The sequence below is a fragment of the Bufo bufo genome, chromosome 2 (assembly GCF_905171765.1).
Source record: "Bufo bufo chromosome 2, aBufBuf1.1, whole genome shotgun sequence".
Lineage (NCBI taxonomy): Eukaryota > Metazoa > Chordata > Amphibia > Anura > Bufonidae > Bufo > Bufo bufo.
In genome coordinates, this window is record NC_053390.1 from 84901512 (window position 1) to 84913468 (window position 11957).

At 39.2% G+C, this 11957-nt stretch overlaps 1 protein-coding gene across 1 annotated transcript in view; it reads left to right on the forward strand.

Moving 5' to 3' along the window:
- FGF10 (fibroblast growth factor 10) overlaps positions 1-11664 on the forward strand; it is an 87747-nt gene extending 76083 nt beyond the window's left edge. Inside the window, exons 2-3 of the mRNA XM_040421269.1 lie at positions 8161-8267; positions 9935-11664. Coding sequence (XP_040277203.1) covers positions 8161-8267; positions 9935-10126 — 299 coding nt within the window. The 3' untranslated portion in view covers positions 10127-11664. The remainder of the gene's footprint in view (positions 1-8160; positions 8268-9934) is intronic.
- Positions 11665-11957: the final 293 nt, after the last annotated feature.

Here is an 11957-nt window from a genome sequence, read left to right on the forward strand (position 1 = left end):
GCTCGCTTTGTAACAACTAACAGGCAGTGCGGGCGGCGCGCCTGCTCCTCCCACTAGGTGGCGCAGGCGCGTGACGTCACTGTGAGAGCCGCCCGTGCATTGCCTGTAGGCTGTAGCCTGGCCCTGTTACCGAAGCTAGCTGAGGAGTGGTGTAAGGTACTAGTAGAGATGAGCAGCCGCTTATTTAAAGTTAAAGTTACTGCAGGATATGGATTACAGTTTAGAAATGTGACTGTCAAATGTACACTACTGTGAGCGGCGGGGAGGGGGATCTGTGGATGACCCTGTTATGGGGTGGGATCTGTGAATGACACTGTTATGGTGGGGGGATCTGTGGATGACACTGTCATGGGGTGGATCTGTGGATGACACATATAGCATAAGATGCTATATACGGTATGTGTCATCCACAGATCCCCCTCCATAACAGTGTCATCCACAGATTCCCCCTCCATAACAGTGTCATCCACAGATCCCCCATAGCAGTGTCATCCACAGATCCCACTCCATAACAGTGTCATTTACAGATCCCCCCATAAGTGTCATCCACAGATCCCCCTCCATAACAGTGTCATCCACAAATCCCCTTCCATAACAGTGTCATCCACAGATCCCCCTCCATAACAGTGTCATCCACAGACCCCCCTCCATAACAGTGTCATCCACAGATCCCCCTCCATAACAGTGTCATCCACAGATCCCCCCCATAAGTGTCATCCACAAATACCCCTCCATAACAGTGTCATCCACAGATCCCCATAATTCTTATGTACAGGATTCGTAGGATTTGAGATTCGAAAGATTCAATATATTCGAGAACCTATTCGGATTCGAAAAAAATTGGATTCGTCCCACCTCTAATAACCATCATCAACCATATATATTGGCATCATCCATTTATCTATCTATACATACAGTGGATATAAAAAGTCTACACACCCCTGTTAAAATGTCAGGTTTCTGTGATGTAAAAAAATGAGACAAAGATAAATCATTTCAGAACTTTTTCCACCTTTAATGTGACCTATAAACTGTACAACTCAATTGAAAAACAAACTGAAATCTTTTAGGTAGAGGGAAGAAAAAATTTAAAAATAAAATAATATGGTTGCATAAGTGCGCACACCCTTAAACTAATACTTTGTTGAAGCACCTTTTGATTTTATTACAGCACTCAGTCTTTTTGGGTATGAGTCTATCAGCATGGCATATTTTGACTTGACAAGATTTGCCCACTCTTCTTTGCAAAAACACTCCAAATCTGTCAGATTGTCAGGGCATCTCCTGTGCACAGCCCTCTTCAGATCACCCCACAGATTTTTAATCGGATTCAGGTCTGGGCTCTGGCTGGGCCATTCCAAAACTTTAATCATCTTCTGGTGAAGCCATTCCTTTGTTGATTTTAGATGTATGCTTTGGGTTGTTGTCATGCTGAAAGATGAAGTTCCTCTTCATGTTCAGCTTTCTAGCAGACGCCTGAAGGTTTTGTGCCAATATTGACTGGTATTTGGAACTGTTCATAATTCCCTCTAGCTTAACTAAGGCCCCAGTTCCAGCTGAAGAAAAACAGCCCCTTGGCATGATGCTGCCACCACCACGCTTCACTGTGGGTATGGTGTTCTTTTGGTGATGTGCAGTGTTGTTTTTGCACCAAACATATCTTTTGGAATTATGGCCAAAAAGTTCAACCTTGGTTTCATCAGACCATAACACCTTTCCCACATGCTTTTGGGAGACTTCAGATGTGTTTTTGCAAAATGTAGCCTAGCTTGGATGTTTTTCTTTGTAAGAAAAGGCTTTTGTCTTGCCACTCTACCCCATAGCCCAGACATATGAAGAATACGGGAAATTGTTGTCACATGTACCACACAGCCAGTACTTGCCAAATATTCCTGCAGCTTCTTTAATGTTGCTGTAGGCCTCTTGGTAGCCTCCCAGACCAGTTTTCTTCTCATCTTTCCATCAATTTTGGAGGGATGTCCAGTTCTTGGTAATGTCACTGTTGTATCATATTTTCTCCACTTGATGATGACTGTCTTCACTGTGTTCCATGGTATATCTAATGCCTTGAAATTCTTTTGTGCCCTTCTCCTGACTGATACCATTTAACAATGAGATCCCTCTGATGCTTTGGAAGCTCTCTGTGGACCATTGCTTTTGCTGTGGGATGCGACTAAGAAAATTTCAGGAAAGACCAACTAGAGCAGCTGAACTTTATTTGGGGTTAATCAGAGGCACTTTAAATGATGGCAGGTGTATGCTGACTCCTATTTAACATGATTTTGAATGTGATTGCTTACTTCTGAACACAGCTACATCCCCAGTTATAAGAGGGTGTGCACACTTATGCAACCACATTATTTTAGTTTTTTTTCCCCCTCTACCTAAAAGATTTCAGTTTGTTTTTCAATTGAGTGGTGCTATCTATCTATCTATCTATCTATCTATCTATCTATCTATCTATCTATCTATCCATCTATCTATTACAACAGAAGAAAACAGCAGCACTTGTTGAGTTGTGTATGTAATGGGTGCAATCCTTCCAAGGGCATGGGTTATGGGCCAATGGAATTAGGCAACACTCCAAAGTAAGGTGAAAGGGTGGTGGACCCTCTTTATTCACCCCCCAAATACATTTCAGACCAACAAAATGAGGTCTTTCTCAAGCTTGAGAAAGGCCTCTTTTATGGGGGCTGAAACATTGCATATGGGGGTGAATTAAGTAGGTCCACCACCCTTTCACCTTACTTTGGAATGCTGCTTAATTCTTCAATTTTCTTTCTATCTATCTATCTATCTATCTATCTATCTTTCTATCTATCTATTTTTCTATGTACTGTATCTATCATCCATTCTGCCCTGTTTTATAAGTCATTGTAGGTCGAATATAAAATAGCTCGTCAAGTTTTTTATTGAGAGGGGCATATTTGTTTAATTTTTTTACTGATAAATTTAGAGCTATATTTCTGTGTTCCGGCCCCACCGTCTCCACCTCATGTATTGTGGCTGAAACCTTTCTATAAACATCTCTACTCTGGATGAAGAAGTAAAATGCTTTGCAGGACTGGACAGTTTTATCTGTGTGTCAAATAAAAAAAATCCTTATAAATCCAATACAGATTGTTAACTCTGGAAATGTACACCAACGAAAACAGGCGCAGAGGAGAAGGCACATGTGCATATCAGAACATTTAACTCCAAACATCGAAATCTATTCAACAACATCAGGGACTTCAAGAGCTGTGCACATTCCAACAGAAAGTTCTGTGAGGATAAAGAATATTTCACAGTTTGTGATTATTCCTTCATTGTGCACAGTAAGGTTCCTCTTTTAAAGGGTTTTCAGAAAATGATTTAAAATGGCCACAACCAACTTGTCCTAGAATGGGAGCTGGACTGGTTGCCTCCACTTGCAGAGCTGTCTAGGGAGTGTGCCTCACTACACACTCCACTACTCTACAATAGATGGCAATAGATCCTGCCTACGATATGCCATCTTGGCTGAGCAGCCTGACAGGAATGCTCACCAATATGTACGGTAGTTTATGCAGGTGCCAAGGCAGCTCTGTAAGTGGAAGCAACCAGTCTTGCTCACATTCTAGGACAGGTTGCTTGCAGCCATTTTTATTATTCCCAGATGACCCCTTTAAGCACTGTCACCAGTCCCTTAGACTTTGACTAGCTGACCAGTACACGTGCTCCACTACCCTTTTCTTTTTCAGACAATTCTGTTGTAGGTTTGCTTGTATTCTTGGGATCACTGTCCTGTTTCATGATCCAGTTTTTGGCCAAGCTTAACTGTTGGATAAATGGTCTCATCTTTGTATACTTTGGTATATGGAAGAGTTTGTGGTCAATTCAATGACTGCAGGGTGTCCAGGTCTTGTGGCTGCAAAACAAGCCCAAATCGTCACTCCTTCGCCACCGTACTTGACAGTTGTTATGAGGTATTTGTATTTATATGCTGTTTAGTTTTCGTCCAATGTGGTAACGTTTTGGCCAAACATCTCCAAGTTGGTCTTGTCTGTCCAAAGAACATTGGAACAGATTTACTAATGATGTTGTACTTTGCAATGTCTAAGAATACAAATCACAGTCTTTACTATTCGAGTGCATAGATAAATCCTGCACCAGATTAACGTTAGAATTCTGTCTGTGTCAAAATTTGTCTATGCGCCAGAATTTTTTACTGTGCACCAAAAAAAAGTGTCCAAAAAAAACTAAAAATACTGGCACATTTTCAATGCCAAATATGCTTCATTGTACCAGAAGTCTTTTGATTTATTAAGAGGCAACTTTCCAAACTTAAGCGGTGCTGCCATGTTCTTTTTAGAAAGAAGAGGCTTTCTCCTGACAACCCTTCTAAACAAGCCATACTTGTTCAGTCTTTTTCTCATTGTACTGTCATGAACTTGAACATTTAACATGTGAGCGGAGGCCTGTAGAGTATTAGATGTGGCTCTTCATTTTTCTAATTTCTCTATGCATTGCATAGTCTGACCTTGATATGAATTTGCTGGGACTTCCACTCCTGGGAAGACTGTCAACTGCCTGGGATTTTTTCCAGTTGTAAATAATCTTTCTCACTGTAGAATAATCGACTTCAAATTGTTTGGAAATGGCCTTATAACCCTTCCCAGATTGATGGGTAGTAACAACTGTTTCTCCAAGATCATTGCTGATGTCTTTCCTCCTTGACATTAACACGTCTGAATGCTCCAGACCAGCAAGATGCCAAAACTTCTACTTTTATGGAGGTGGCTGCACTAGTGTATTATCAATTAATCCATGAGCTTATGAGCTACAGTACCATGAATGGCCACTATACAGTGAACAAAGCCATCTGTTTCTAGCTCCATTCACTGTATAGTTTCCACTGCCTATCACTTGCCCAAGACAGCTGATCTGTTGGTGGACCCCCAAACTTTTTTGCAGTATGAATTTGGAGGTGTGGCTGTCTTCATTCTTGTCGAGCACTCCTAAAAAACCCATCTTTACCACAGGCTAATTTTAATTAGTGCAGTATCTAGCTGTAGCCTGCACATCTTGAATTGATTTGAGGCCTGTTGGCACAGAGACAGGAATCATATAGAGTAGGTTCCCATCCAGAAAGTGCTCACCTTGCTGTGGTGGATAGGCCCAAATGATTTGTAAGTAATATGTAAGTTCTAAAAAAAAACTTTAAGGGATTAACATAATAATGCCCTGTATTCAGTTTATTAATCTGTAACTGATCCCTTTCTACCAGAGAGGCCTAAAGATAAATCCAACCCTGCACATTGACCATTAGACACCATGGGGCTGGGTATTTTAAAGCAAGCTGATTGACATTCTGATTAATATGGAAAGTGTGCAATAAAAAAAAATAACAATGCTAACACGTTTTGCAATAAGAAATATAATAAAGTGCACTCAACTGTACATATTGCTTTAACAATGTCTAAATTCCATATTAAATTGTTTAAGTCTGCCTTTCCCATCAGCCATTGCATTTTATTACATTTTTATAAAAAAAAATATATATAGGCAATTAAAATACTTCTCAGCAAAGAAGTTTAGCCCAGCACCTCCACTTGCACGTCTGATACAATGATCTGCCCGATTATCTGTGCTGCACGTTCATAGGCTGCCATGCCGTCTTTTACCTGTTACATACATATAATCCATAAAATAGAAAGAGATGTGAATTGCAGCTGTTTTACACATGCCGCCACTTCATCTGTTTATCGTGTTACTTGTTTGGTGGATTTGGCAGAACACCATAGTGTGAAAGACTGTGCCGCTGAAGTATGTTAAGTATTCCACACGTTGACTTGGCACAAATAACTAGTTAACTCTGTTTTGTTTCCTGTAATCTCTTGGTTATTGACACCAGTAAAACATGTTCCATGTGCCTGCAGCTATTGGATGCATGTGTCAGAGAGCCTTACTCGGAATTTAGGTTTGCCCCTGTTTGCACTCACAAAGTTTCTTTTTCCTATCTGTTACTCCATGTTGCAATTCACCAGTGGTGATAGATTCTGAGCCATATTTAATTTGTCAACTAGTATTGTCCAAGTTTGTTGGTTGCAATAAACATTAAAGGGGTTGTCCACTTTGGACAATTCCTGCCTCCTTGCGGATAATAGGTGAATCCACCTTGTCCTGTTCTCCCTTAAACTATTCTGTGTAACCGTTAAAGTTATTTCTTTTAGGAGAGAAGCCTCTGTGGTTGTAAGAGGGTGGAACTATAGGTCGCCTACATTTTTCCCCTCTTTTCTTTTATATATATATATATATATATATATATATACACACATACTGTATGTCATGTATACTGAATTATACTGGGTTGAATTATGATATTCGCTACCTGTATGCAATTTAAATAATTGAATGTATTCTTGCAATGGTAATTGCTACCACTAGATATCACTGTAGTATCACACACCATAGAAAGAGCTGCATGGTTGGAAGCGAGTCAGTGTGTGGCTAAGACCACATGGAGTGCATGGAAAGTCGTCATAGCTGAGACAGCAGACTTTAGATCCCAGGGAGTCACCTTAATGGAAACAAGTCAGAGCTATGCGTGCATTGAGTGCATGGTATTCTGTGAGACTTTGAGGAGATGTGGACCAGAATAACCACTGAGAACCACATTGGTGGTTGGAAAGCAAGAGATGCTGAATCAGGTCTGAGAGTGTGACCGGAAACAAGCACTGTGGAGATGAGTTCTGAAAGAGTTAATGTCCCCAGGGCAGAAAACCTTAACAAAGTTAACTGCCATCCTTTCTCTTCTGGATTTAAACAAAGACTGGGCTTTTTCCATAGAGACTTTGAGAGTTTCTCCAACTTATGCACCAGTAATGTTAATAGAGAACCTGTCCTAATAAAAGACAGTATACAATCAAGAGGCAATATGTTATAAAGCAGGAGGAGCTGACCAGAAGAAAACTGCAAAAAAAAATGGCAGTCATATAAAGGTCAGATATAGTGATATCACTCATGTATACACATATGGCAGCTTATTCAGAAAAGTTGTCTGAAACTACAGATACAAATTACATTATAAGTACTGTGCTGATAAAGTTCTGATTACTAAGCTGTTGGAGTCACATAACTGTTAAAGACCTACTTTGTTGAGTCTGCTCAAGATCTTAAGAGTCTGTCAATAGTGGCTAGCCAACACATAGACCCTTGTCGTGTGCTCATCGTGGAGCTATAGCTCCAGACACATGGTGCATCCATTTCCTGCTGGGGAATCTGTCCCCTCCATGACCGACATAGACACTTGGGTGGCGATAGACAAGTTGTCTAGGACCAGAGAGATTCTGGAGGGATTTCCTGCAGTTGTCAATGTCCCCGACTTAGATTCAAGCCTCATTGCAAAGCAGAAACATTGACAGAGACGCTCAGGACAACAAGAGTGTATAAAATGTATTTTGAAGGTTCATCGTACATTATATGGCCACTGAGCAGGAAGTGATGTCATTTGATTGACCGATACAGAGAGAGGTCGTTATTTGGAACAAAAGGGGGCAACACATAGAGAAATCACAGCAATAATTTTACATGGCATGTTTTATCTGATACATAAGTCACATATTGCTTTGTCAGTCAGCTAACACTCTAAAGGGGTCATCTGGGCTACAGATATGGATGACCTCTCCTTTGGTCCGCATCCCCAGCAGTTACCTGTTTTGAGGTGCCATACTATACTGTATACAGAGTTGGAGGAAGGCAGCTCTGTACACTGCGTAGTGGCCATGCAGGGGTACTGCAGCTCCACACCTATTCAAGTGAATGGGAACTGAGTTTCAGTACACTTCTACCAGAAACTACACAACGTAGAGAGCCTCCTTCTTTGATCCATGCACTGTTTGTTTGTGTCTGGCTAACAACAGTGTGAAACTGCTGATTTTGGGGGTGAGAATAGGTCATCAATATCTGTAGCCTGGAAAACCCCTTTAACTTCCACATAAGGTGGTAACCACACTTCTAAAATGTGTTAGGCCAGACTGGTTTCTAATATGGTTTTGGATAACTGTATTTGCTGTGCTATTGAGGTGTATTTAATAACAATTTTTTTCATGAGTTGTTTCAATTCCTTTAAAATAATATGCTTTTTGTAATTAGCATTTCATTTCAAAAAGTCTAACATTCCTTTTTTATCTACTTTAGGTATATTGGAGATAACATCTGTGGATGTTGGGGGGATTGTGGCCATCAAAGCAATCCACAGCAATTATTATTTAGCCATGAATAAAAAAGGCAAAGTCTATGGCTCGGTAAGTAACTAACTTATTTTGTTTTTTTAGTTTTCTTTAAAATATTTTTTCTTTAGTTTCTCTATTATTTATATTCCATGGCATGAGTTTATTCATTGACCTTGATTTCTACACTTATGAAGTTTACAATTTACTGTTCCTTGACATCTTCACAGACTAGAGGAAATTTCATGAGCAGCCAGTTTACATAGAGATATTCTTACATTGACCGTAGTGTGAAACAAATATGGACAAAACAGTATGGACTTTAGTAAGCAGTGAGACCACTCAGGAAAAAAATATTAGTGGTGGTCTTTCTTTGACAGAAAGCAACCCAAAATGTTAGGTGGCCTTAGAAGGAGCTCTACTTAAAGACTAGGATATGTCCAGCTCTCATGAACAAAACATAAAAAATCTCATATACTTTAATATATTGAGCATGTGTGTTTATTAGAGATGAGTGAATCAAATCCCACAAAGTGGCTTTCGATCTGATTTTCAGGATAAATTCAATTTGCCTCAAAGCCAAATTCCCTTGTGCTTCGCGTTAGCGAATCGATTTAACCTGAAATAGTGTAAAAAACAAAACAATTCATACTTACCTCCATTTGAACACGACGGGCCGCCATCTTGATTGGAGATCTTCGTCAAAGTCTCGTGCGTGGTGACGTAATCTCGCACCGCGTGATAGTTTGCTCCAGATCTTCAAGCAAGATGGCGGCGGCTGGACCATCGCGAGCAAATGGAGGCGGTAAGTTTGATAAAAAAAAAATTTAATGTTAATTTTACACTGTTTTTACACTCAGATGCCACGATCATGTATGAACGCAGCATCTGAGTGGTACAATGACCGGGAGGGGGGGGGGGCGGCACTATTGCAGCTCCCTGTCATTGCACCCGCTACTTACAAAAAAATGCGCCTCGTGATGAAGTAATTCGTCACAGAAATTTTTTTTTTGCAAAGTTCGACAAATCACCCGAATTAAACTTTTCATAAATTCGCTCATCTCTAGTGATTATGTCTAAGTAGGAAAGGTGTTGGGAGTAATCGTACAGTAGATAGGTAGTCAAAGGTAGGTCAGTCTTGCGGTAAAGAGGACATCCATTCAAAAATTTACATGCCCTGTATTTCTCCATTGCGTCAAATATGAAAAATTTATATTTGCAAAAAATCTTAATTATAAATCTCCTAAGGTTCGTGTATACAACTGTTATGCAGACCTATGCATCTCCATGAAAACAGATGTACCCTGATCCTGCACTCAACTTCCCCTCTGTCTGCTCCATACTTGTTACTAAGTGTAGGTAGGTTAGAAGTATGGGAAAGATTGAAGGAGTATAAATGCAAGATTTGGCTACACATATTAGCTGTAGTCACAAAACAGAAATTTTCTGGTGATTTTTTACTAATTGCAAAGTTGCCTCATTTTTTTTATTTTAGACACATACATTTTAGATGGACTTTACACAGTGGTAGCCTACCATTAAAATGGATAAACAATGGTCAGACAACTAGGTCTAATACTATAGTTTGCACTTGATGGACATGTGTCTTTACTTCTAACCTATGTAAGCCAATTCTGTTCTATCTGTTCCATAGTAATAAACATTTTATAGATTTATATAAACTTAAAAAAAAAAATTATATTCATATTTATTGATCATGTATTTTTTTTGTCTATTAACAGAAAGAATTTAATATAGACTGTAAACTAAGAGAGAGGATAGAGGAGAATGGCTACAATACGTATGCATCTCTTACTTGGAAAAATAACGAGAGACAGATGTTTGTGGCACTGAATGGGAAAGGAACCCCAAAGAGAGGACCAAAAACGAGGAGGAAAAATATGAACGCCCACTTTCTCCCCATGCCTTTATAACATTACATGAAGGATTTGATGTATTTTTGGACTACGGTCTTGTGAAGAACATTTGTAAAAGAAAGATGTTTCTGGTGGACCATGAGTGTGTTAGGAGGACATTGGAGGACATTTTGTTAGTACTGTGTCATAGATGTGACTACAGGTGGGATTATAAAAAAGCTAAATCTCCAGCTTGAAGAATATGTTCATACGATACATGGATATGAGACAGATGATCTTCTGGGAATGTTATTTATGGGATACTAACTCAAATTCAAAGATCATCAATGCGTATTCAGGTCCAATGAGACGTCAGCCACATAAGCAATTACCAGAAGCACTTGGGTCAACACTACAGAAATAATGGATATTTCTGATGAGAATGTATAGGATCAAGATACATAAACGTGATTAAACTGTTCTAAAAAAATGACTATTGTGTTATGCCTGTGTACTCTACCATCCCCTATCCCTTCTCTGTTTCTTTGTAAGTTATTTATTTAATAGAATGTTTACTATGTCTCTTCAGTGTGAGTCGTGTGTCTACAATTTTGCATCTGTTTTTTTCTCATGATCAAAAAAGAGATTGGGTCCCATTTATCAAACTTCAACGTATGGCATTGTTGCCCATTGCAACCAATCACAAAGCAGTGTTCATTTTTCAGGAGAAGTTTTAGAGATGAAAGCTGAGCTCTGATTAGCTGTATTGGGAAACAAGGACAGTTTTTTAAAATGAGCCCATATGTTTTATCTGCTTAAAACGTCTTAATATGTGACAGTGTTCTAGTTATGAAAGATGTGGAGACATTTATATGTAAAAAAAAAAAAAATAGAAAACACTATTTATGAGTTGATCATATAGGTGTGAAGTTAAAAGGCAGGTTAACTTGGCGGATAGGCCTGAAAATCGAGGCACCAATGTTTTTTAAATGAAAAATGTGAGTGTTTGGTAAGTCTCTTGACATCTAATGCCAGTCTATACTCATATTAGTACATTAACAACTGTCATTTACAATGAGTTATTATATAGTTTTCTCTACCATGGTCATTTTGTAGTTATGGCTTGTAAGAACCTAAAAGAAGGGACTCGCTGGGCTATACTAACTAAGCGGCATTACAGCTGATGTCATCAAGATAAGAGAAGAACTTATTTTATTGCATTGAGATTGGCTCGTGATGTAAATACATCATCAACGTAGCATCTAATCTGCTCTGCCCCATTTCAGTTCTGTGCATGGCTTCTACAAAAAGAGATGATAACCTGTTACAACTAACTTTACTGTGGGTGGAAAACATCAGGACCGTAGCTAGGGGGACTGGCAGGTCCTGTTCCCTGGATGTTGGGTTCTAGAGGGGGGGGCATCAACAAGTCACTCTGCCTTGGCCAGTCTAGTTAGCTACAGGACTAGGGTACAGATCTGAAACTTTGCCCCGGGAGAAGGAAAGCCTAGCTACTACTCTGGGTCATTTAATATTATCTTGTGGCAGAAATTATATCAGTTTCATATTTACCGCTTTTATAATAGTACAGTATGTACCTCTTTTAGATGATATAAGCCAATGGTCTCAGTTGTAGAGCTATGATACGTATATAAAGCCTGTTTTTATGAGCACTCATAATCGTAATTCTACATCAAAATCTAAAATTCTCTGTGTCAGGATAGAGTTGAAGAACTTCATATACATATACGGTTATAAATATTTAGTGCAATTGTGTCCCAAAAGTGCTCATGACTTGATGATGTACATTATTTAAATGCAGGTCTGTTATAATGCTTTGGATGCATATAGATCTGTTGTTTTATTTTAAATTACAGATAATAATGACAGATAATAAAATAACTAAAAT